This window comes from Ascaphus truei, chromosome 18 (genome assembly GCF_040206685.1).
Source record: "Ascaphus truei isolate aAscTru1 chromosome 18, aAscTru1.hap1, whole genome shotgun sequence".
Taxonomy (NCBI): domain Eukaryota; kingdom Metazoa; phylum Chordata; class Amphibia; order Anura; family Ascaphidae; genus Ascaphus; species Ascaphus truei.
This window is the reverse complement of record NC_134500.1, coordinates 18,101,410-18,126,353: the sequence shown is the minus strand read 5'-3', so window position 1 is coordinate 18,126,353 and position 24,944 is coordinate 18,101,410. Positions and strand designations below refer to the sequence as shown.

At 40.9% G+C, this 24,944-nt stretch overlaps 2 protein-coding genes across 7 annotated transcripts in view; one reads left to right on the top strand and one right to left on the bottom strand.

The window, feature by feature from the left end:
* The window catches only part of CCPG1 (cell cycle progression 1), a 28,558-nt gene extending 13,425 nt beyond the window's left edge, over positions 1–15,133 (top strand). Inside the window, exons 5-11 of one of the 6 annotated variants that reach the window (XM_075575739.1) lie at positions 258–465; positions 3,506–3,736; positions 8,662–8,727; positions 9,555–9,576; positions 10,104–10,224; positions 12,722–14,049; positions 14,899–15,133. In XM_075575739.1, the coding sequence (XP_075431854.1) occupies positions 258–465; positions 3,506–3,736; positions 8,662–8,727; positions 9,555–9,576; positions 10,104–10,224; positions 12,722–14,049; positions 14,899–15,088 (2,166 nt within the window). In that variant the 3' untranslated portion in view covers positions 15,089–15,133. The remainder of the gene's footprint in view (positions 1–257; positions 466–3,505; positions 3,737–8,661; positions 8,728–9,554; positions 9,577–10,103; positions 10,225–12,721; positions 14,050–14,898) is intronic. The other 5 variants (XM_075575734.1, XM_075575736.1, XM_075575737.1 and 2 more) reach the window with 5 other exon arrangements.
* Positions 15,134–15,624: 491 nt separating this feature from the next.
* On the bottom strand, positions 15,625–24,916 carry PIGB (phosphatidylinositol glycan anchor biosynthesis class B). The gene is made up of 12 exons (XM_075575740.1): positions 24,676–24,916; positions 22,793–22,925; positions 22,418–22,538; positions 22,028–22,132; positions 21,260–21,390; positions 21,032–21,172; positions 20,441–20,492; positions 19,250–19,461; positions 18,835–18,899; positions 18,009–18,216; positions 17,002–17,182; positions 15,625–15,984 (listed from the first exon to the last, which is right to left on the bottom strand). The coding sequence occupies exons 1-12, from the start codon at positions 24,818–24,820 to the stop codon at positions 15,865–15,867; spliced, it is 1,614 nt and encodes a 537-aa protein (XP_075431855.1). The 5' UTR covers positions 24,821–24,916; the 3' UTR covers positions 15,625–15,864.
* Positions 24,917–24,944: the final 28 nt, after the last annotated feature.

Sequence of the window (24,944 nt, the reverse complement as noted above, 5' to 3'; positions counted from 1 at the left end):
CGCGAAATGACGATCCTATCAGTATATTGCCCAACTCTAGTGCAGGGTAATAAATACTCCTATATACAGTAGTGCCGACCGGATATACATTTCGGTACATGTACTGTCAAAAGAGGCTGATTCTGGAGCCTAAACTCAGCTAGGATTAGGCTATTCCTCTCTCTCCCCCCCCCCCCCCCCCCCATAACGGTTTGTGTTATGTTCCAACTACTCCTAAAAAGAACAAAATCCACTTACCCACTAAATGATGTTGCCAGGAGGAAGAGGAAAAGCAGCCTGATGATGGGGCCTCTGGAGAGGCCGTCAGTGATGACTCTGATATTGTTACCTTGGAACCGCCCAAAGTGGAAGAAGTCGGGGCCCTGGAAGAGGAGGTGACCTTGGAACAAGAGATTGAAGACCTGACGGGTGTTAACATGGGCTCTTCGTTTAGCAGCCAGTACACCTTTAGCCAACTAGAAAGAGGTAAGCGTTCAGCTGGGGGCAGTATAGTGATTTGTATCTGGTATGGGCAGTTATTAAATAAAACTTATTGGGTGCAACCACAGAGGGGCTCCCAATTCTTCACTTGTTCACCATGGGAAAATATTTAACATTCAGTTGCCCAACAATAGTGCCCCCCCCCCTCCTATTTCTACCACGTGGTTGCACTGTTGCAAATTGTTTCTTTTGTGTTTAGTGGTCGTTTGTCTTATGAGTTAGTAACGTTCGGTGGGCCACAATTTTCCCATTGAACTCATAACTCAAGTATTTCTGTAAACCAGATTTCCTTCCGTTTTTCGTTCTGATCTTGTTCTTCATCCGGTTGTTTCCATCCTGAGCTGTGTTTTTCTTTCCTTTTTTTATGTGCTGTGCACAAAGGGGGTTATGGAGACAGTGTAGAGGATTCCTGAGAATGTAAGGGAATGGGGCAGCCAGCTGAAAGAGCATGTGACTGGCAGGAGACTGTAACGGCGCTTTGCCGGCCCCCTCTGACACTAACGCGGCTACACCAACCATTCCACCTACTTGCTAACATTGATGCATGTTACCAGGCTCTAGTCCAGCAGTGGCCAACTCCAGTCCTCAAGGACCACCAACAGGTCAGGTTTTAAGGATATCCCTGCTTCAGCACAGGTGGCTCAGTCAACGGCTTAGCCACTGATTGAGCCACCTGTGCTGAAGCAGGGATATTCTTAAAACCTGACCTGTTGGTGGCCCTAGAGGACTGGAGTTGGCCACTTCTGCTCTAGTCTAATGGTGGTTGATGCTTTAAAGCCATTTAAAGTACTAATCTATTTTCCAGTGGTTCTCAGAACAGAACCTGAATGTATTGCTAGTCACAGACTGCACATGTAGGGATCTGTTTTTAAGCCCCCCAATTTAGACGTGGGGTAATTGTAGATGTGTTTGCTTGCCAGTTTGTGAGCCTTATTGCACGTCCATGAACGCAATTCTACTCGCTTAACTAGTTGCTAAGTAAATGGCAGTCCACCCTTATGTCTAAATACTGCTGACCGTGTGTGCTTACATGGAGTTCTTTGAGAATATGAATGCCAAACAGGTGTGTGATAGCAACGAACAGCCAGTCAGTTTTAACATACTTCCGTAAACGGTGTGAAGCTTGAAACCGTAACAGACATGGCTTTCTGTATTATATTGGTGAAAAGTAAGTGAAAGGTTCTTGGCTCAGGTCAGATGCTGCCTCTTACAAGGGGATGTGCAGAGAAACCCAAAACATGAGGCTTTAGAGATACCTCTGTTCCCTGGACCTTTGTACAGTTCATCGTTGAATTATCTGTACGTTACCCTGCTTGTCGTCATGATAAATTGGGGCTTGGGTTTCTTTTATTTTAAAGTTATAGTATGGGAGGGATACAAAATGAAAGAAGGGATGTAGAAACAAAGTGACAAGTATAACATTTATAAAACCCTAAATAAATAATACCGTGACGATAAGATACCAATTCCTTCAGTTGCTTCGGCCTCCATGGGCAGGGGGGGCTCAACTAGAGTCCTCGAGCCCCCCCAACAGGTCAGGTTTTCAGGATATACCTGCGTCAGCACAGATGACTCAATCAATCCGTGCTTCAGCAGAGGTGGCTCAATTAGATTGAGCCACCTATGCTGAAGCTGGGATATCCTAAAAACCTGATCTGTTGGGGGAGAGTTGAGCACGCCTGTCCCAGGGCACCACATGTCGGGTATGAACATTTAGGCAGAAAAACCGCTGCAATCGAAGTTTCACTCAAGATATATTCGTGCCGCTTCTCCCTCAGCCTTAGACGGTTCTGAGGGATAGTCATCAGGGACACCGCTAATCTTTATCCTTAACCCCTTACCCTAAAACACCTAGCCTTCACTCCTTACCCTAAAATAAAAAACCTTACCCTAAAACCGCTAATCGGAGCCCTTACCCTAAAATCCCTAACCTTAATGCCTTGCCCTAACCCCCTAACCTTACCCCATACCCTGAAAAGCTTAACCCGTTACCCTAAAACCCCTTAATAACTAACCTTAGCGGCAAGACAGTCGGAGGCTGATTAACCCCAGTGAGCTGGCTGCAGCAAGTTGTCCCACTGTTGTACACAGCCTCCGACCTGGCATAGTTGCTTGATCCTTAGAAAAACAAAGAAAATGACAGATGCCGAATTTGAATGAATAATAAAGCTTACACAAATGTATTGAATAAAGGCTCACACCCCATCATCTTCTATTTTTCAGTGACGATTGTCCTTTTGCCGTTTGTGTACAACACCTACCTTTGCACCGTGATATGTAATTTGATGTGTTGTATTATAAAATGTACTTATTTTCTCCAAATTTTTAGCTCTCACAAGCAGTGCAACAGAGGTGCTAGAATACCGTGGCATGTTTGTTCATTAAGGGGTAGATTTGATCAAAGAGATAGACCATGAGATTCCGGTAATCACACAAAAGTGACAATTGAAGGACAATTTCTACCCCTAAAGACAAGATCAAAAGGGCTTGTAGTGCCAATCCAATGGTAAAACTGTGTGCTTTGACTTGGTACTGTAAATCAGGGGTGCGCAAAGTGGGGGGCGCGCCGCCCGGGGCGGGAGAATTCCGGGGGGGGGGGGGGGGCGCAGCAGCTACAGAGGTCCCACGCTCTCCCCCAAGGCACTTAAATTTAATGCCAGGGGAACCACGCGAGGCCTCTGCAGCTTCGCCTATCTGATCTTCGTCAACGCGTCGCCATGGTAAACGGCGTCAAATGACCCCGCGGGGTCACGTCGCCATGGCAAGACTGAAGGTTTGTCTAGGGGAGGGCTGCTCAACTCCAGTCCTCAAGTCCCCACAACAGGTCAAGATTTCAGGATATCCGTGCTTCAGCACAGGTGGCTCAATCAGAGGCTCTGTCTTTGACTGAGCCACTGATTGAGACACATGTGCTGAAGCATGGATATTCTGAAAGCCTGACCTGTTGGTAGTTGAACTGTAGTTGGCCACCCCTGCTCTAAATGATCAGTACAGCAGAGGGCTTATAGATTGTCCCTTTCTTTAGTTGAAGAATCCAGCAATGACGAGACCAGTGAAGAATCGGGTCCGGCCCAGTGGAGACGGCGTTCAAAGAGGTCGACCATGTCTGGATCAGAATCTGAGAATAAACCTCCCACAGAGCAATCCGCTGCTCCAGAGCAAAGGAAAACCCTGATCCGACTGGGAACCAGCCTGAACAAGTGTGTTATTCTCGCTCTGGTCATAGCAATAAGCATGGGCTTTGGACATTTTTATGGTAAGTTTCTAGAGAAACAGAATTTGACAGCAGATCAGAACCATCTGACTCACTATGTCTTCATTTTTGTTGTTCCAAATAACACAAGATACAGTTCCACGTGTGTGTTCATGGTGTATATTTATTAGATCAGCATGGCTGTGCTTATGGGTAGTAGTTATGTCATTTTTATTGGAGCAACCCAAGCACTGCCTTTTTAAAAACAAATTTTTACATAGGATTAAAGCAGGAGGTCTCTGGAGCCGAACCCCATTAATTTCAGCTCTGGTGACCCCAGCTTCCAGAGACACTTACCTCTGAAGTCGGTGCCGGTAGCTCATTGCTTTTTTAAGCTCCTGCGTCACGGCGGCTAATAGGAAGCCGCACCGGATGATGTCACATCTTTCTATTGGGCCTCAGGGCGCTGGAGGGGCTACCGGCACCCGTTACTGAGGTAAGTATCTCTGGAAGCAGGGGGTTCCTGGAGCGTCAATTATTGTGGTTCAGCTGGAGAACCCCTGCTTCAATCCTGTGAAAAAAAAAACAAAAATGGAAAAAAAAATAAGTGCTTGGATTGCTGCATTAAAGCCCTGTTTTTTGAAGACTTACATGTTTTGATCCGTAAATGGGATCAGGCCTACTGTACATTTTTTAAATGTTGCAGTTTTGTGTATATTTGGGTGCTGAATCTTCCCAAATTTAATTAAAATCAGATTACTGAAAATGAGATAATAATTTTAAAAAAAGTGTCAGGTTGGGAAAAAAAAGTTAAAGGATCAGATCACCCCCTTTTTTTCATTTTGTATTTAAACATTTATAGGAAACAGAGGGTCTCCGGAGCTGAACCACGTTAATTTCACCTCCAGGGACCCCCTGATTCCTGAGATACTAACCGGTGAAGGTGCCCCGTGCTGGGGGCATTTTTTTTTAAGTGCTTTCTTTTCACTAGCAGTGTTTACAAATTCCCTTTACTTCTTAAAATGTCCACATTTCTAGAACTAGTACTAAAAAGGGACAATTTGTGTTGCTTACATTTCCTGAACGTCCCCAAGTCATTACGCTCTTTTGGGTAGTTCCTCCCATTTAGCTGAGGTAGGATATATATATATATATATATGTATATATATATATATATATGTATATATATATATATATATATGTATATGTATATATATATATATATATATGTGTATGTATGTATATATATATATATATATATATATATATATATATATATATATATATATATATATATAAAGCTTTCTAGGTAACTTCCTGTCTCTTCCTACAAAAGGAAACAGTTCCTTCCCATGTTAGTCTTTTTCTGTCTTGTGTAGCGGAGTCGTTTGCATGTCATTACCCAGAATTCCTGTCTGGAGTCCAAGCACTTTATGCCATGCGATTTTATGGAGTAAGGCAGGTTTGGGGACCTGTCTAAAACGTGAACGAGCTCATGAATTATTTTTATTCTTCTTGTGAGCAGTATCGTGGAGGATTTTTGTAACTTTTTTTACTCGCTATAACTTACTTGTGTACTTGGTTTGTAGAAACGACCAGCTGATTTACAGTGCAAGTCCAGTAGCCATCCTCACACTGATCAGTCCCACCAGGTTGAACAAGATGTCTGTTGTGAGTAGGTTTGCTGGCCATGTACAGTACTTCTTTAACCTAGGCTGCTGTAGTGGGCATAAGCTTAAAGGGATCCACATGAAAGCAAAAAGTGATGCATTGAGTAACCATTTGCATGTCATTACCCAGAATCCCTAGCTGCAATGACAGCACGGTATGCTCTGTGATTATGGTCTGAGGCAGGTTTGTGTATCTGGTTTGTAGCGGAGTAGTTGGATCTTTTAGGTTTTAGTGCTCATGGGCTTACCTTTTTGCAGATTCCAGATAGTAAGGTGGCAAACCTGAAACCCAATGTCGTACCCTAAAGGAGGTGCAATTCAGGGACAACCTTTTTCTGACCTGGGTTCAATGCAAATACAATCCCCTGTTTAGGAGGGATGGGGGACAATTGATAAAGTCCTCTTTAAATCGTATTTACTGACTACAATGCCGGTGTTCATTTTATTCCAATGGCCTTCTCTGAGCGGATGCCGGGACATGCTGAGCGTTGCCAACAGTGGGGCATGTCTTCTAACATGCTCTTGTCATGCAGTAAAACTACGCTGGCGCTTAGACAATATCTGCCAATAGTCGGCTACGGCTTCACGTAGGTCACCGTCGCGCTGACGTCATCCATGTTTGCAGACGTTGACCACATAGCAGACGACACAGGGTTTTAGTAAGATTACCTGAAACACATTGTTTCTCCGGCACTGACCATCAGAAGTGTTAGGAGTCGTGTCTGCACAAGGGTGTTTCCTTTTCATTATTTATATTATTATTTTTATTATTATTATTTCAAGCACATCTGTAATTCAAGGGTAAGCAACTGCAAAAACCAGAAGGAGAGAAGCCTAAAGGGATAAAGGGAATAACACTCTGAACAGATCTTTTCAGATGGCAGACACGACACGTAAGCCTAGCTTATAGCATCCCTATCTAGAGTGCTTAAGGCATGGGCTCTCAAAGTAGAACAAGTACTGGAGAGAGGTGTTAAAAGATCCAACTGTTATTAAAGTCTTGGCAGAAATACATTTAGCTGCAGACTTTGTGCAAATCTCCATTTGACAACATAACACTGTCTGCAAGGAGTTTGGTATTAGTAGTAACGGTCAGGAGACCATTGTGGTTAAAACTATGGGCAGGAGACGCATTTTCAAGCTATGCTCTCTGCCGTTTGAAGGAGAACAGCGCTTTAGAAATACAAATGGAAGGATATCATTTCAAAAGTCTCTGGTGGAAAGAGCTCTCTTATTACTAGAAAGTTAATAATAATAACTTTATTTCATATTGCGCTTTTCTCCCAATGGGAGTCAAGACGCTTCACAATTACAGTAAAGTGCGCGGTACGCAGCACATAGAAATGTTACAGATACAGTCCCTGGAATAGATGTACAAAATCCAATACAGGCAACTAAATAGAACGCTGTTTAGGTAAACCAGGTACAGAGAATATGAGCAATGGAACCTGAAGAGCGGTGGTCAAAGTAACATCCACCCAAAGAGAGGCTGTCCTGAGGAACCAACAAAATGTCGATACAATAAGAATTGTGGAACCCAGAAAGCAGAGATTAAGTTTGTGGGAGGGAGAGTAAAATACTTCTCAGCAGTTGGGGACCAACTTACTGTACACCCATTTAGAAAATTGGATAAACGTTTTATTTTGACTTCTGGAATAAGGAAGGGATGATTTGTCTCAAAGCCATCATTGGCGAGATGGATTGTACAATGAATAAGAAATGCATATCAAACGGCAGGCAGACATCATTCCAGCTCATTCGGTTAGAGCGGTAGCTGCATTGTGGGCACAGAGAACGCCAGCCTCTTCTAGTGAGTTGTGCAAAGCAGCCTGGTGGCCTTCGGTGTATATACCTTCACCAAGTTCCACATGTTGGATGTCCAAGCTTCAGCAGAGGCGAGCTATTGATTTAAAGCCCTGGAAGCAGTGAAACGATTAAATGTAGTTTTGTTTTGAGCAGCATTTAGGACTGAAGAGTCTTTACTATCCCCATCCTGCGTAAGTTTGCTTGGGTGTATGCCAAAGGTACGTAATGACATGCGGACGTGCAGGAAAAGAGCTTTTTTTTTTTAGTCTGTAATTTTCCTTTCCTGTAGTCTTTCCATGGCAGTACGCACCATTAGTTTGTCTCTCTAGTTTGGGGGAATGTAATACTATTACAAACAATTAATGACTTCCGACGACCCAAGGTTGATTAAAAGTCCAGAAAACAAGAATAGGCAAATAAGGATCAAACCATGTATTGGAGTCCAGTCGGGTAGATCCAGATAAGCCTCTGATCGCCACGAGATGATCCTCAGGACACGTGAAGATAAACAGAGAAATCATAGTGTATACTGCTAGACTACTAATAACTAACAATACATGGACAACAACACATAACACATAGAAACTAGACTGACCACAACATATACGAACTAGACTGACCACACGAGACTAACATATCACATCAATGCTAGTGAACTGCTGGAAAATACAATTGAATAAAATATAAAAATAGATCAAATATAGCAATCCGTATTCTGTATCACAAAGATGCTGGTGCTCCTCAATTGGTTAAAATTGAAGCCTTACTCACAACAAGTAACAAAATCAGGCACATCATGAGTATGTGAGTAGGGCTTCAATTTTAACCAATTGGGGAGCACCAGCATCTTTGCGATACAGAATACGGATTGTTATTTTTTATATTTTTTTCAATTGTATTTTCCAGCAGTTCACTAGCATTGATGTGATATATGTTTGTTAGTCTCGTGTGGTCAGTCTAGTTTCTATGTGTTATTGTCCATGTATTGTTAGTTATTAGTAGTCTAGCAGTATACACTATGATTTCTCTGTTTATCTTCACATGTCCTGAGGATCATCTCGTGGCGATCAGAGGCTTATCTGGATCTACCTGACTGGACTCTAATACATGGTTTGATCCATATTTGCCTATCCTTGTTTTCTGGATGTTTTAATTAACCTTGGGACGCCGGAAGTAATTTATTGTTTGTATCTGTGTTATGCTGATTTGCATCAATCGGGTATACTTTAGGCAGCCTTGCACGTGTGTGTGTGTGTGTGTTTCAAATTGGATTGCAGCTGTGATTCTAATTGTGTTTAATATTAGCACCCCTTCATCACAGCACTATCACCAATCACCTTGAGCATTTGTGCTTTTTTCACTTTTCTTTATTGCACGGAATGTAATACTATGCTTTATGTTCCTGAGAAAATCCGAAGACTAACATGGGAAGAAGGTGTGTCATTTTGTTGGAAGAGAGAGAAAGTTACATGCAAAGTTGTTGTTTATTTTTTCCCCCCTGTCCTTTCTCAGCTAAGTGGGTGGAGCAACCCAAAGGCGTGTACTGCCACGGGAGAACTAATGGAAAAGAAAATTACAGTAAGGCTGAAACGTGTTTGTTTTTTTAGGTGTTCTAAGTACGCTCAGTAGAATGTAGGCATATGTTATGGGGACCATCTCTGTTGTGACTAATACCCCACGCATGCAAGTAGCGGAAGCCAATTTGTTTTCGTGATGGCTGTGAGGAACTGGGGAGCACTGTAGCAACTTGTATGTTGATGGTTCTTTATTTAGTTCTTGAGAGGACCTTGACAAGCCCTACCAGCATAGTCAGAAAATAATTTGTACTTTTAAATTAATTTAAAAGAATATAAAGTCCCAAGCAAACCCCACACAAGAAAACTGGGCAGCTACTGCACAGACGCTCACATACATTTCTGCTACATTATGCAGTCTGTCCTCGGCAAACCTCAAACAAAAAAAAACATTATTCTATATATTTAAATAAAATACATTCAAATACATACATATACAGTTATACATAAAAAAGAAATGATTACAAATAAAATAAATGATAAAAATATACTTAAAAAGATAGTGTCATTTTGTCCATGTCTATTTATTCTATGCATTATATTTGTCAGGATTCCCATAAAATAGGCACCTTAATCTTTACTATAATTATTGAGACGTCTTGGCTTCTTTTGTGTATACCAATTATTGAGTGGAATTATTACAGACAGACCTTTTAACATGGAGTTAATAGGTAATCCCTTTGGGATCGTCTTGGTGTGAGAAATGGCTAAAAGCCTTACAGTATTTCAAATCTGCATTCGTATCTATTTGCTTTATAAAGCCGTTGCGTTGGGATGTGTAAGGTTGTCTCTAAATACCTATTTTAAATGCTTGAAAATAATTTCTTACAGGTAACCTGAAGGTAGGAAAAAGTGAGTACCTTGCAAAACATCCCATACATTCCGAAGAATAATTGTGCATTAAGTTGTTTGCAGTAAAAATGTAACATGAAATGTGCATCTCCTCCACAATATATTTATGTTCCCCGTGTGCTACTGTACATGTTTCTCTGTTGGTCACAAGATGTGTTAGGCATACACCAGCATATTTACAAATGAAGCATGTGAACGAACAATCTTTTTTTTTTTTGTTTTGTGATAAAAATGTATTTTTTTTCTGATCAACATGAAGAGCCTTGTATTATATGAGACTTACTTGTAATACAATTTGTGAAGAGAAGCTATGTTTACTTCTAAGAATTAGATATATTTGGGATTTTTTTTTGAGACCCGGGGTTTTAGGTATCCTTTTTAAAACCGGCACATTTTACCCGCAATACACACGTTTGTAGTAATATGAAAGGCATCAACAGTTCCTGTTTCACACACAGCATGCTTGATATCCTACCGATCTGAGAATTGTTGATGCACAAAAACGTTTTTTTTTTTTTTTTCCTTTGGAGGTACAATTCAGATTCAGGAGCGTCAGAAACGGGTGGAAATGTTCCATGAAAATCAACTGAACGACATGAAGGATGATCTTTATCAGTGCCAGATGGAGCAGGAAGCCACAGTAGATCAGGTGAGTGCAGAAAGTTCTTTGCAAATGCTTAGATGTCTATTTCTTCACATCTGTAGCAGACTAAAATGAGAGATTTGCAGCGTATTGCTGGCTCATCGAATGTCATAGGATTACTCCAGGTTTGTATGCCACGTTGAAGTCAAGTCTGTTGTTCCTAATACCTCAATTAAATTGTAAGCTCTTCGGAGCAGGGACTCCTTTTCCTAAATGTTACTTCTTTGGGGCCTATGCAGAGCAGCGAATTTTAAAATTGGCGAATTTATTAAAAAGTAGCTTTTTTGGAGAGTTTTAATCTCCATATGCAGAAAAGTGCGAATTCTGCTATGTTTAACATGGATGCGTGTGGCGAGTTTAAATTGGCGAGATGCGCGCTTCAGAAATGTGTTAAAACAAATTCGCGGCTTTTTTTTTCCCTTTGCAATGGCCGCGAGCGGCAGTTTTTTCTGGCGAGTTAAAACTGAGACAATCGCGCCATTTTATTGGCGCGAACAGCCGCTAGATGCCGTTCGCGCCTCTCTGCATACGGATATTTTTAAAACTGGCGAGATTGAGGTTCTCGCCAGCCGCGAAGCGAGTTTTATAACTAGAAAAGAAAAATTGGCGCGTTTTTCGGAACTCGCCATTTTCTGCTGCTTTCTGCGCGATTTTCTCCAAAAAATGGCGAATTTCGAAATAGCGCTGCTCTCTGCATAGGCCCCTATGTCTGAAGCACTTCTTCTCATTATGTGTTATTTGTATTATTTGTTATTTATATAATTGTCACGTGTATTACTGGTGTGATGCGCTATGTACATGAATGGTGCAATATAAATAAAGACATACATACAGCTCAACCCTGTTATAGCGCGATCCGCTTATAACGCGGTCTGAGCGTGGCTTCCGATTTAAAAACATCTCCAAGGTTTATTTTTTAACTTTTAATGTTTTTTATTTTTATAAATAACATTCAGTGCTCTATTGCTAACGGAGACACACACCATGCGGGAATTGAACTTAGTTGAAAGTGCAGTATGTAGTGATTAAATGCTCACTGTACTGCTGTTTCTACTTTTCCTGTTAGTAGTTGAGCAATTTACAGAAGATCTAAAGGAGAGACGAGATCTAGTGTTATCTCTCAAGGGCCCATTGGATAAAATTACAAGAGAGAACCAGCTGCTTAGACAAAAACACCCTAGTGTGTTATTTCAGATGTTCTGTTATAGCTTATGTATTGTATTCATTTTTAAAATGTCTTGGGCCGTGATTATAGTGGAAGCGACGGCACGAATAACAAACCTTCTCCATGAGGCCACCCATAAAGCGCACGAGCCATGAAGCGCGACCGGGCGCTCGATTCTGGAGAAGACAATTTTGTCTTTGCCGCATAATGGCGGGGTCACGTGCACGGTTCAGCCAACGAACCAATGAGCGCGCGCCCACTATAACCGCGGCACAATGAGTTCTCTTGTTGAGATCGTACTTCAGTTTAGAGCTTAGAGCTTAACAATTCTTTCAGCATTGTTTTTTTATTTAATTTATTTAATAATTTATTTAATAATTCACTTTTGTCTGCTTTATCTTCGGGCTGCAGGAAATTATTCAGGTGGCTGAAGGCAATTTATCATAGGATGATCAAATTAGGAGCAGTGGTTGTTGGCACACTACAGTTATTGTAAATGAATAAATACATTGGGGGGAAAAAATCATATTCTATATTGCAGTATCATTTAGAGATGGTATATATGTTGAGAGATTTTCCAGGTCAGTGAAAAGTGATGGTTCGACTGATTATTCAATTCATCCATTTGTAAATCATTATTCCCAACTCTCCACAACCCCAATCTCTTCTGTTAATCAGCACCTCCTAATCCTCTGCAAATCGGTCATCTGTCCAGTTTTAGATTGGCATAAACGGCATATCAGGAAACTCCAATGTTCAAATTGTAGTCGTGAAATGTTTAAATGTACACTAGGGCGCTGTATAAAATGAACCTTTTCAATATAATAATGGAGTTACTGTATCTATATTTTCATGTCAGGAGTCTGGACGCAGCCACTCCAGGGCACAAGTGCATTGCAATTCATTATTTATCGCATTGGCTTCTACTTACTATGGAACAGCACAAAACTGTTGTTCTCTTTACTGGTTTTGTCTAATATATTTAATAAAATAAAGGCATGGAAGAAAAAGCAGCAACCAGAGATATTTGTGATGAATCTCCATAAAGCGAAGTCTTCCACTGTCATTTCAAGCACAACTCAAGTAATGAATGATCTAAGTGGTTTAATTTGGTGTGTGTGTATATAGATAGAGCTATACATCTCTATCTCTACCAATAAAAACAAAAAAAAATATATATATATATATACTGTATTTATATTAAATAACCTGCTTTAATACATTGACATTTCTCTTTCCAACCCCCTCTCCCCCTTCCCATTTGTTTGAACCGTAACTGACAAGTTTGTAGCCGATACGTGTTCGAATAGTAAACGCGATTCACTTTGTAAATTCTAGTTGGAAACCGACCATCTTGCGACCTGTCTGACAACAACTGACGTAGAAAAGAAGAATCTGGCATTGGAAAACCAGCACTTGAGGGAATCTTTGGAGAGAGAGGAGCAAGCTTTGTCGTCCTTGCAAGAAGAGTTAAGGAAGCTAAGGGAACAGATTAGGAATCTTGAAGAGAAAGGCAGGGGTGAGATGATGCTCTCAGAAAATCAGAAGCTAAAGGCACATTTGAAAGAAGAAAGGCAGAGAGTCCGTAACTTCCTGAGTCAGAAGGAGACCCTTTTGACCGAAGCACAAATCCTAAGGAAAGAGTTGGACAAAGAGCGTCATATTACTGAATCTTTAAAGCAGGAACTGGAAGACTTAAGTAGCATGCGGTCATCATCCGATACAACACAAGATACTGTGAAGGGGAATCAAGAGCGTGAACAGTTGAGGGAACGACTTGCAGAGTTGGATAAAAAACTCAATTTCGAGCAACAACGTTCGGATTTGTGGGAAAGACTGTACATCGAAGCCAAGGAGAAAACCGAAAAGCTGGAAACTGGAACCCTGCACGAGTCTCACGAAAGGGAGCGAAATAAAGACGGCAAAGCCAACGGTAAAACAAAGAAGAAAGCCAGGGAGACGTTTTTTGGTTCAGTCAAAGACACTTTTGATGCCATGAAAAATTCGACAAAGGAGTTTGTGAGACATCACAAGGAAAAGATCAAGCAGGCCAAAGAGGCTGTGAAGGAGAATCTGAAGAAGTTCTCTGATTCTGTGAAGACTACTTTTAGGCACTTTAAAGACTCCACCAAAAATATGTTTGACAAGAACCGGAACAGAAAATATGCAGACAGGAGACACGAAGAGACCACAAAAGCAAAAACCGTACGTCGTGAATACCAGTCACAGACTGACCAGCACTTTGAAGATATAAACACATGGAAACAAAGCTGTGGCAAAAAGAGCCATACTGATCAGTACTCTAACATAAAGGGTTGCTCTGATGTGTTTGAATGTGCCCACCAAGAATCCATTAGTCTCTTCAACAAAGTACTGAACCCTGTAACGGTAGATGAATTCAATGAGGTGATGCGGACCTATTTCCAGGAGCAAGTGGACAATTTCCAACACTGGGAGGAGCTAGAGCAGTTCATTAATAGATTTTTTCGCAACGGAGTCTTCATTCATGATCAGATGCTTTTCACGGACTTTGTGAATGATGTTGAGGCTTACCTTGAAGGCATGAAAGCGTATCAGGCAAATAGTGGAGGAGTCTTTGAAGATCTTGACGAATTCGTCTACAGACACTTTTTTGGAAATGCTTACTCTGCTTCGTACGGACCAAGGTTGGTTTGTGTCAATTATCCTATTTGATCAAAATGTTATCATTCAGTTGCATTTGCCTTAAAGTACCTGGTTGCTTATTTTACTACATTTGTTTAGTAAGTTTTGTGTAAGATAAACCAATGATTGTGCCTCTTTTACAAAACTCAAACATTTCCAAGTTCTTTTGAATAATTGAAGTACATTTTTGTAATCATACTACTAAAATACAGTAGAAGTTACTCCCTTTTGTGTGATGTCATATGTTGAGCAGGAACTTGGTAGAGAAAGGGGTGGGCACTTCGGATTTGCTCAAAAAAAAGTCCATTTATTATCCCCCTCCATAGATTCAATGTTTCGGCTTTCCTGTTGTTTCAAGAATATGGCATACGTATGTTGAGCAGGACCATTCACAGGCAAAGTGTCTGCCCTGTTTCTCTCCCCTCTTTCAATGTTATCCTATGGAATGGGCAGACTTGGGGTGCAGGGAACATTTGATTCAAAATACACATCTCGTTTAGAGTTCCTGATGAAAATACATTGTGTTAGTTCCACAGCGCCACATGTTTGCTATGTGCATGACTACATTTGTTCAGGGAAGCCGGTAAACTGTTGGAGGTGTAGAAGGGGGATAGACAAGTGGGACTGCCTCTTTAACTGAGAAAACAAATGCACATTTAACCACTTGACTAACAGAGGTTGTGAGAGTTCCAAGTGCATTGCAGGACTAAGAAAAAGCTGCCACTGTTTAAACATGAACATTGGTCAGGAATATATTTTTTTTTTATGCCATCAAATGCACATTATTTAACAGCAAATCGTATGAATATAGGAATCTTACATTATTTTTCCTCATCTAAATGTACTTATAGGAAACCTGAAAAAAATCCTCCCTCCCATAAAGATGCAGAAAGTCAGATACACCAAAAGCAGGAACAGAAGCCTCTCCAACAGCGGTCTAAACGGGAAGGTAAATGGCAGAAACATGGACGTGCCAATGGAAGACACATGGCAAATGTTGAAATAGAATTGGGACAACTGCCCTTTGAACCCAAATATTGAAAAACATGGGTTACAATGAATCATGTCGGGGGGCGGGGGGGGGGGGGGGGTGGTAAATAGATCAAAATGATTACCTCGTCAGTTGACGGTGTCTACCCAACTCTGCTGGGATACATTAGGTGTCCTAACCATAGTGTGGTGCTTCCCTATGTGCATTTTCTGTTTTAAGCTTCGCTCAACATTTTATTTTAGTAATGGACATGATTGTTCTGGGTGCATGCAGCAACATACTGTATGCATGATTCAATTCCATCTATCACAGATCGTCCTTTTGAATCATACAAGATAAAAGTAAATTACTTCTTATAAGTGGGGTGTGCTAAATTTAAGTGTAACGTGGACTTTAAGTAATTATGGGGGTGGGGACATTCTTATTGTTTTGTAATGCTTTCCTCTTGCCTTCTTTTTGTGGTTTTAAAGAACCCGTTGTTTTATGACGAAGAAGCGGTGTTGCATACTAACAAGCTTGCTGATTCTTGTCGGAAAGTTTTTGCATTTCTCAAATCGTTGTAGAAGAAGAATAAAGAGAAACTTGGTTAAAAAAAACAAACTCATTTTATTTAAAACCATCTTGTAAATTATTATTTTGTGTTATTAATACATATATACATATACCTTACTGGCCATCTACACACTGCCCTGAGGATCCACTACCTTTTCTGATTTGACCACCTGATTTGACCACCTTCCCTTCCATAGAAATATACACAGAAGGTATATTCCACCTACATACAGTCCAAGGTTATCACACCACCTCTTGTCACAAAGACTGTTTCTCATTTGGCTTTCCTTTCATACATATAAATGTGGCTTCCGATCCGACCTTCCGGAACATGAGTATGGAATACTGTTGTTGTTCTCACATAACTGTTTAAAGTTAGAAATGAAGTGATTTCCTATAAGAGAAGGAAAAAAACAGATCAACGTTGGGGTACTTTGGGTGATTTGCCAGGCAAGTTTAGATGGAGGTGTCTTCCAGAGCACGGTTTATAAATATGGCCTTTAGTATGCAAGTGGGTGACCATTTGCTATAGCTTAAAAATATACTTTTATTTGGAAAAGTAAAATGGATTTTATTTGTCAAATTGTAGGAGAAAGGACATGACTACCAACATGAATAGAAGTTACAAGCAATGTGTTAGAGAGAGTTGCACTGCATTACTCTGTTTGTTATTTTTTAACAGGATTGGACCTATTTTTTTTTTTTTTCTAAAACAGAAGTGTTCTTTTCAGCTCCGGGAACTCCCTGCTTCCCCGGATACTAACTTCACCAGTAACCAGTATTTCTAGTTTTAAAGGGGATTTAAATGGCCATCCAATGATTCTACAGCTTCCTGTTGCCTGAGATGTGCAGCCATTTTGTTCCCCCCCCCCCCCCCGAGAGTTAAACCTTAGAACTTCACTGGGAGGGTCATCAAAGCTGCAAATAGGGGCGTTTGTCTTAAGACCCTTTTGTTCCCACCCTGCTAACTATTTTTTTTAACCCTACAAGTGCCTGAGGGGTCACAGCCACAATGCAGTCACATGAATGCAGTGGTAAATTTTGGGGTAACGGAAGCAAAGTCCTCTGCCATGTACTCATAGGGCGTCATTTCCGGCACTCCATGTGAACCCAGGTCGCAATCTAACCAGGAAAAACAACCCTCCCTGGGCATGACGTAGCTCCTGGAGTTCCAGGCCCCATGACATAGTGACTGTTTTGGGGCACCCAAAGAGTTAATTAACTTACAACATATTGAACTTATTGGTTATTGTCACTCTGATTAAAGCATATACTCATTTTCTGTACTGGCAGGGAAAGAGTTTCACATTGTTAAATTAAATACCTGTTTTCTGATTATATTCAAAACTCTGGAAAATCCTAACCCATAAGTACGAAGTAATGTTTTATTGTGCAGGTTTAGGACACCCACCTGTTCTAGAGCACTAAAAATGATCAAGTGAGTTGGTAATAATGTTGCATTGTGAAACTCTGCGTTGAGCCAGGCCAGCGGGCTGATGTAAAATATATCTGCTTCATCTATGTAATTATCATGATCTGCTAGGTCAGGAGGGCACTCAAGAAAACTCATCTGTACCGGGCAGTGTACATGGCTGAAAAAAAAATAATGAATATTTCTTAGAAACCACTTGTCATTTTATTTCTTTAACTCAATAGATAATATTCATTTGTTGTTTATTTATATCTTCAAAGCAGCATTTCATTTTAGGTTACATCACAACATCCTCGTATGTACATGCGCTGCTGCTGCAATTGACCCCTCTGACTGATGGATTGCTCTAGCATTCGCCAAGATTCACTTATACCTCTTTATAACCGTTACATTGTGCTTTAGAGCAGGGGTGGGCAACTCCAGTCCAAGGGCCACCAACAGATCAGGTTTTCAGGATATCCCTGCTTCAGCACAGGTGGCTGTCATTGACTTGAGCCACCTGTGCTGAAGCAGGGATATCCTGAAACCCTGACCTGTTGGTGGCCCTTGAGGACTGAAGATTGCTATCCCTTGCTTTAGAGCAAGTTGCTGTGATCCAGTACAGTAGGAGTCGTCCATTTTTGACACAGATGTGAAGTTAATGGTCTAACGGGATTTATCATCAGTCTCCTGGCTGCAAAACAAAACCGTACATCCAATGGAAGTATTTTTTTTTACTGATTTTGCAGACAGTTGACTTTTATATGTAACCCCTTTTTGTTTGGTTATTTTGCTACCTTCAAGCAGAGCTTTTGAAATAAATAAAAAAAACTGAGTTGCTGCAGGACTTTCTGACAGTCAAAATAAAGCCGTCCCATAAGAACAGTGCCATTCCCCTCTTGTAACCATCCCCAAACTCAATCTGTTTCTGCTCAATATATTTCCCACAGTGACCATGACACAGTGAGAGAACACCCCCCTCCCCCCCCCCCCCCCCCCCAAGTTACCTGTAATAGGGAATGGAGTGACACGGCATCAGGACAAAGACAGACGGTAAGGAATGTGCTCTCTGGCAGAGCTGCTGAATGTGAGACATGATATCGAGAGCCCCTCGCTGATGGATTAATCCGGTATATAGGGCAGGACACAGGTTGGATACAATCAGGAAGCCAACCACTAGTTTCTTCCACTTCTTTAAGTGTGAAACTGAAAATCCTGTTTGAGAAAACAAGGTGTTCCAGAGACCAGATACAAATTGAGATTTATGTAACATATTTTTTTTTAAAGTATCCCTATGTACTGCATTGTGTTTTTCACCTGTGAGACAGTTTTGTATTTTTGCTACTTATCTTTTTTATATGCAAGACAAGCTGCTTGTGACCGTCCGATCTGGATCATACAGAGAATATATTTTCTCTGTCTCCCATATTTGTGCATATGACACGTTATTCTACTCAGCATTTTTTGTCCGTTGGAGGTTCTTTAGGGGGTCCTGTTTTTAAGGTGTGTGTGTGTTTAATAAATTGTTATTCTTTTTGTTAACACGTGTGCTCCTTTTGGGATCGCTCTCCCCTCCTTAAATTCAACTTATAGAGCAACCATAAAATGGCAGGCAAAATAAACAGGGTGTTAGTAGGAAAATTTTATATAAAACTGATCAGCCTATCAATGTTTTATTTTCAGCTATTAATTGTAGCGACATGTTGCTTAAACAGTACTCAGATCTGGAAGTTAAAAGCCAAATGTTTCGCAGCTGAGAAATCAATATCAGACAAGGAGTAGAATAAATAGCTGGTCTTAAAAGATAAGAAATCAATGATGAATTCTGCTTACCGCAAAACACCATGCAGATCGGCAGCACCGGATAAATAAAGCGGAATTCTTTGTGGCTCAGAATGCTAAAACAACACAGAAATGATTACTATGAGGATAGAATCGAGGCCTCATAATCCTTCCATCGCCAAATTATGGGAGCGTCAGAACGTGCCGGTTTACTGGCACGTTCATTATATATAACATGACCTCAAACTAATCTTATCCAGAGATGGGCAAACTATTTGCATGCAATTGCTCAACTAGCACATTTGAGGCACCGACACTGGCAAACCACAATAGCTAACTGCATCATTAAATGTCATCAATAAATCTCCAGAGAAAGACAAGGTAGAGAATATCACAAAATAATTGCAGAGACTCATCTACTTATGGAATCTGTAAAACCTTTTGTTTTTGCTGCAGTTGTACTTACCTATAAATTAGCACAGTCCAAATCACAGCTCCTAGTAGAATGCGGTACCTTCTAGGTGCCAACGTGCAACCATGAATAAAGAAGGGCATGTGAGTGCCCAAGATGACTGGAAATCCCTGGGTGAGGTACCAGTGCCAGGGGTGAGACCCATAGACTGATCCCATATTCTGCAGAACATTAAACTTCAAAAAGTTCCATTGGACAAAGACCCACTAGAAGAAGAGGCAGATGTGGAAATGTGACTACAGGAAGAGAGACTGTTCTGGGCAGACCTTACATCTCTTGCAGACGTTAGAAGCAAACATATTAAATATAACCTTGCTGTTGTATTTGGAGTTAAAAAAAAAAAACAGTTTCTGTTTTGGTTATTTTTTTTAAATTGCATTTATATGGTTTTGCAAATGGTACTTTCATGTATATTCACATTGTAGAATGCTGATGCATTCGATTAACATTCACCGACAGGCCAATTCTAAATACTTTGTCTTCTCTACTGAAGATGTATTTCACCCATCATGTTAAAAATAGAGACCGTTTATCATTTAAAACATTGCTACAATAAAAATATTTAAGATAGATCCCAACAGCGTGTGTGCAGGTTTCTTTAGTCAGGATCGTTAAACCTACCAAGGAGTCGTACAAAAAAAAAAATAACATACTTTTCTTGTCTGTGATCTATGAAGAAAGGTATTTAGCATGAACATAAGATTGGTGGCACACCGCTAGAATATAATCAGTAGCTTTAAATGAAAGTTATAAATAAAAGAACTTCATTTTGCTTGTACTGACAGTAATATCCAAGCATGCCAGATTAAAATCTCCTATCATCCGTTTTTATTTTTAATGGCCTTGACATGAGCGAGAGAGAGATTTTAGAATCCATTATTCCGTCTTCCACTGACCCTTCCTTTTTTTGTAATGTGTCTGCTTTTTGTATTAATGTCAACTAGCCACTGGCCTCAAAATCTATTTTATTTATTATTTTTTTTTAATTAAGATGTTGAGCAAAGAAAGATGCAAGTCATATTCAAATACATCCCAGAAAAATACACTGAGATATAAAGGCTTGCTCAATATCATAAGAAGTGTTTCCAATTAAACACACAGGCTTGTTTATTACAACTACATTGCACATTTTCTCATTACAGTGCACAGTCATGGGGAAGTCATACAACAGTCACTGTAACTTACCTTACCAAAAAATATACGGTCAACTATTAATGATAATCCAAGAGTGAACAGTCTGCAAAATACAAAAGGGGATGGTACACAGATTTGTTCTTCTGCAGATGTGTAGTGGGAAACATAAGAGAAGAAATGATCACCTTTCACAAGCTGGGAGTGAGGTATAGAGAGAAGTACAGATCTCCATTACGAATATAATTTAGTCGTTGCTGGAAAAGCGTTACAAACATGTAGGAATTTCAATGCGGTACAAGGATGGAGCGCAAGTAGGTGGTATGGTGAGAAAGTTAGAGTAAATCAATTCTGTACTCATTGAAATGGTGGCCCATTTAATGTAACCTTTAGACATGGGAAATGTACTGTAGGTCAGAGTTTCTTAAGCTCAGCCCCTGCCAAAACCAAGAATTAAAGAAGTAAGACAAATAGCCACAGAGTGGGCCACTTTAATATACTGGTCTGGCTCGTTGTTCTTAGGCTAATGGTACATCTATAACCTAATTGTTATGCAAGAGATTACATGTGATATAAATGAACTGCAGGCCGTACAGACAGCTTTCAGCGGTGTCATCTAATTTTATTTAGTGAATTCCTTCTTACCCAAGAGGCACATATTGTTGTAGAACCAAGTCTACTTTCTTCTGTTCTTTGACAAAGTGGTACAACACCAAAGGCACCCACAGAATGACGGCAGTGGGTCGGATAAGGAACGCAAGGGCGACAAAGATCAAATACTTGGTGCTACAAAAACAGAAAAAAATAAAACGTGTGAGCCATCGGTATAAAGCAAGTGAGTATTTCAGCAGTTCTGGCTTCACCAGATCTCACCTGTTTTTTGTGCTGGAGCCTTCCACAGGGTAATAATATAGAGCAAAAGTGCCAAGTACAGTTTCCATTGTGTTGGTTAGAGTCCGTGTGCAGCAGTACCATGTAAACCAGGAACACAGCTGGCAAAAATACTGATCAGAAGATATTGAGAGAAGATAGTAACATACATATTAATTTTAAATATAAACTCTGCGGTGTTTTCTAGAATGCAAACTTACACCTTTAACTATATGTGTAAACCATTGTGAAATTGTATTTTCTATCAAAGTCAAAGCCACTCACTCATTGAGCTGTTGCTGGGTATTGTCTTTCTGAGACTAAGACAACTCCTATAATGTACTTGAAATCAGGGATTATACTTGAAGCAGTCATTAGGAATTCTAATACACTTAGTCCATGTTTCAACCCAACAATGCCCCATCTCTCCTTACAGCTTTAGTAGAAATAAGTTAGTGATGTGAAACTGGCAGAAAAAGGGTCTATAATAGAACACAAAGCTGTCACGTCTCACTCATCCGTAGATGGAGTAACTGCATCATTGGATTCACGTCAAAAATCACACCTTGAAATTCTAACATCAAAATCACATTTGTTACATGGTCCTTAGAAAGCTATATCTATTGCAAAGCCAAATAGGAGTACTTTGTTTACATCTAACCTCCGTCTCCTGTTCTAGTTCATTTGCGTTTTACATCCATGTAAACACAGGTATACCGTGACGATTCTCAAGTCTACCAAAGCATTTCAAGTTAAGTTATTTACACTTACCACCCACTTTGCCAACTCTGCATTCTCCAGGTGCTTTACTAGAGTGTATATTCTCACATCTGCAAGCCCCGACAAAACAGCCTGTGCCAGTCTAGGAATCCAAATCTACAGAAGGGAACCGTTTTTATGTTCTAGGTTTAAAAAAAAAGGATTACGATATGGGTGCCCTTAATATAATTTGTACCAAAGTTACATAGCAAGTTAGAATTAAACACAACATAAGGTTTTATTAGCATTTTTATAACAATTAACCAATTCCATCAACGTTCCCACATTACAAACATCTGGAAATGGATACATGCGGTTCACTGAACCCAGAACTGTATTCAATTAAGAAATCTATACCTGTACTTGTGTAATCGTTGACTGAGGTAAGAGGAATATACTCACCAGCAAGTAGACATCATCTTTTCCAAGCCACGACAAAGCTTTATAGATGCTTGCAAACACAAGTGGGTAAGAAAAGCCTCTCAAGCCTTCACTCCATTCCCAGGTTAAATAGCCATAATTACCATTGTTAAGGTTAATATATGAAATTCTAATGTATTTTACAATATTTGTTACATCTAAAGTGTGTAAACAAATACAGTTGCCTCTGGGGGTAATTGAATGAGATGCCAATTAAATACCAACACACACAACACCGCTGTTAGCTCAAAACCTAAACCCACCTCAATATATAGATCTATGTCAATATGAAATGCAGTGCACATTAAACTAGTACTGAAACAGGTTAGCTGCAGAGTTACAGTAAAAGGATATTTAAATGTCATGTTATGTGCAACTTCAAGCGATTGCCAGTATTCATCTGGAACAAAGCTAGTTTGGACCAAGAGACAATTAAGAATCCGAAATGTGATGGTCAACCAGACCAGAGAAGACTTTTCTCCAAAGAGAGCTGAGGAAAGAAAACAAGATTAAGCCACAGCAGCTTTACCAATGTTGGGTGACAGAATTTGTTTGCACTTAATATAGATTATACTAGATAAAAGGATGAAGAGATACTTTACTTGAATGATAAATAATTGCTGTTTACATTAAACCAAGCCCTATTCCAACCTTGGCTAATTCACCCATCTTAAATGTAACCAATGCCGCATACATGGGCCTCAGGTCTTGGATACTGATTGACAGCTACCACAGGTATATAACTCCACCAGACTCGCCTAAGTCTTTAATTCATCCACAGTTCCTGGAGAAGTTTATTAACACTGTAATTAGAAGTAGGCACTGGAGCCTTTATAATAAATTGCACCGATTAAAGTACTGCTTCTATAACTCTAAAGCGGCCGATCTCACTGTGATCGTACGGAGACTCCCATTGACACCGATCACAGAGACTCCCATTGACACCGATCACAGAGACTCCCATTGACACCGATCACGGAGACTCCCATTGACACCGATCACGGAGACTCCCATTGACATCGATTGTACGTTGAAGCTTACTGAATAAGCCCCTTTGGGCTAATTGAATATAATCTGAACAACTGTTATCAGCCAAAAAAATCTCATTGAAGTTTTATAAATAACCCCCCTGGGGCAATTGTCTCGGTCTTGAAAGTGAGTGAGCAATACATACTTCCCAGTGTCCAAATGATAATCTAAAGTCTCTGGGGCAGAGACTGATACCTAATGAAGTCTCTTTATAGTGCTGCATTATAAGAATATGATCACTAGAGCTTAAAATCTGAGCATGCCAAGTTAGCAGCATAAGCAAATATCAAATTATTGGTAAATTCCCTGATACATGCTTTACTCAGCGAGTAAAGGCAGTGACTTTGAAAATAATAGCACTGCTTTTAAAGCAGTGGACTGGTTTCAATGCCAGTGCCAGCTTCTTTGGACCTTGGGCAAGTCACTTTATCCACATGTACCTTAGGCCAGCGGTGCGCAAACTGGGGGGGGCGGGAGAATTTCATGGGGGGGTGTGGGCAGTTACAGAGGCCCAGCACTCTTCCCCACGGCATTTAAATTAAATGCCGGGGGAGGCGTGAGGCCTCTTTAACTCACCTGCTGCCTGCCGGGTCTTCGGCGATGCGTCGCCATGGCAATGCGGCGCTGGGTCATGTGATCACACGTCGCCATAGCAATGTGCGTCAATTTACACAGTGTGGTCACGTAACCCGCGACGTCATTTGACACGGAGACATTGGGAGGGGGGGCGTGAACGCTGCGGCTCCCAGGAAGGGGGCCGCAGCTCAAAAAGTTTGTGCAGCGCTGCCTTAGGCTGCGTCCCCGCTAGCGCTGAGCAGGCGGTGCTTGCCGCTTTTACTTACATAAATCTATATTTATGGACACACGCTAACCCAAGCGCCAAACAAAAAAAATTAACGTTCGAGCGCGCTCAACTTGCCTGCAACGCCTCCTGCGCGTGCTTCCGAAATAGCCAGGGCACCCGTTGCTCATGCTTGGAGAGCTGGTGACGTCACCGTTCTCAAGCATGAGCGTGGTCAGGCATCAAAATTAGATTGTTAACTCTACGTGACTGTGCCTGCAAATGCTCTGTTAGTACTATGTTAATAATATATAGTATTTATTTTTCTATCAGCTGCTTGTTCCCAGTGGAACATAAAGATCCAGCCAGCACTGCCCTTCTCCTATCTTGCCCTCCCTGGGATGTGGTCTGCACAGGTGCTGTCAGTCACCTCCTCCGCAGCCAGCATCGCTCCTCTCTTTGCTGTATAGTTTAGATCTCCTCTTCCTCAGCTGGACATCCCCCTGCGTGCCCGGCCTCCTGTAGAACAGCACCCTGCTTCTCATCTCCTCCATCCTGAGGGGGGTCGTTGTCATGGGACACAGTCCCGTATGCGTCTCACGCCGCTCTGACCCTCACTTCCGCGTTCCACGTATGACGCCACTGCGCTGAGTGCAACACACTACGATCTGTTGCTCCTGATTACAGCACACGGTATTC

Bases quoted from the DNA above. Each gene is read 5' to 3' on its own strand.
- PIGB (XM_075575740.1), bottom strand. From the start codon at position 24,820: ATGACAACGACCCCCCTCAGGATGGAGGAGATGAGAAGCAGGGTGCTG. The intron at 21,173-21,259 runs GTGAGATCTGGT...CTGTTTTTGTAG, and splicing joins GGCTCCAGCACAAAAAACAG to CACCAAGTATTTGATCTTTG. The intron at 18,217-18,834 runs GTAAGCAGAATT...TTTCTCAAACAG, and splicing joins GATCTGCATGGTGTTTTGCG to GATTTTCAGTTTCACACTTA.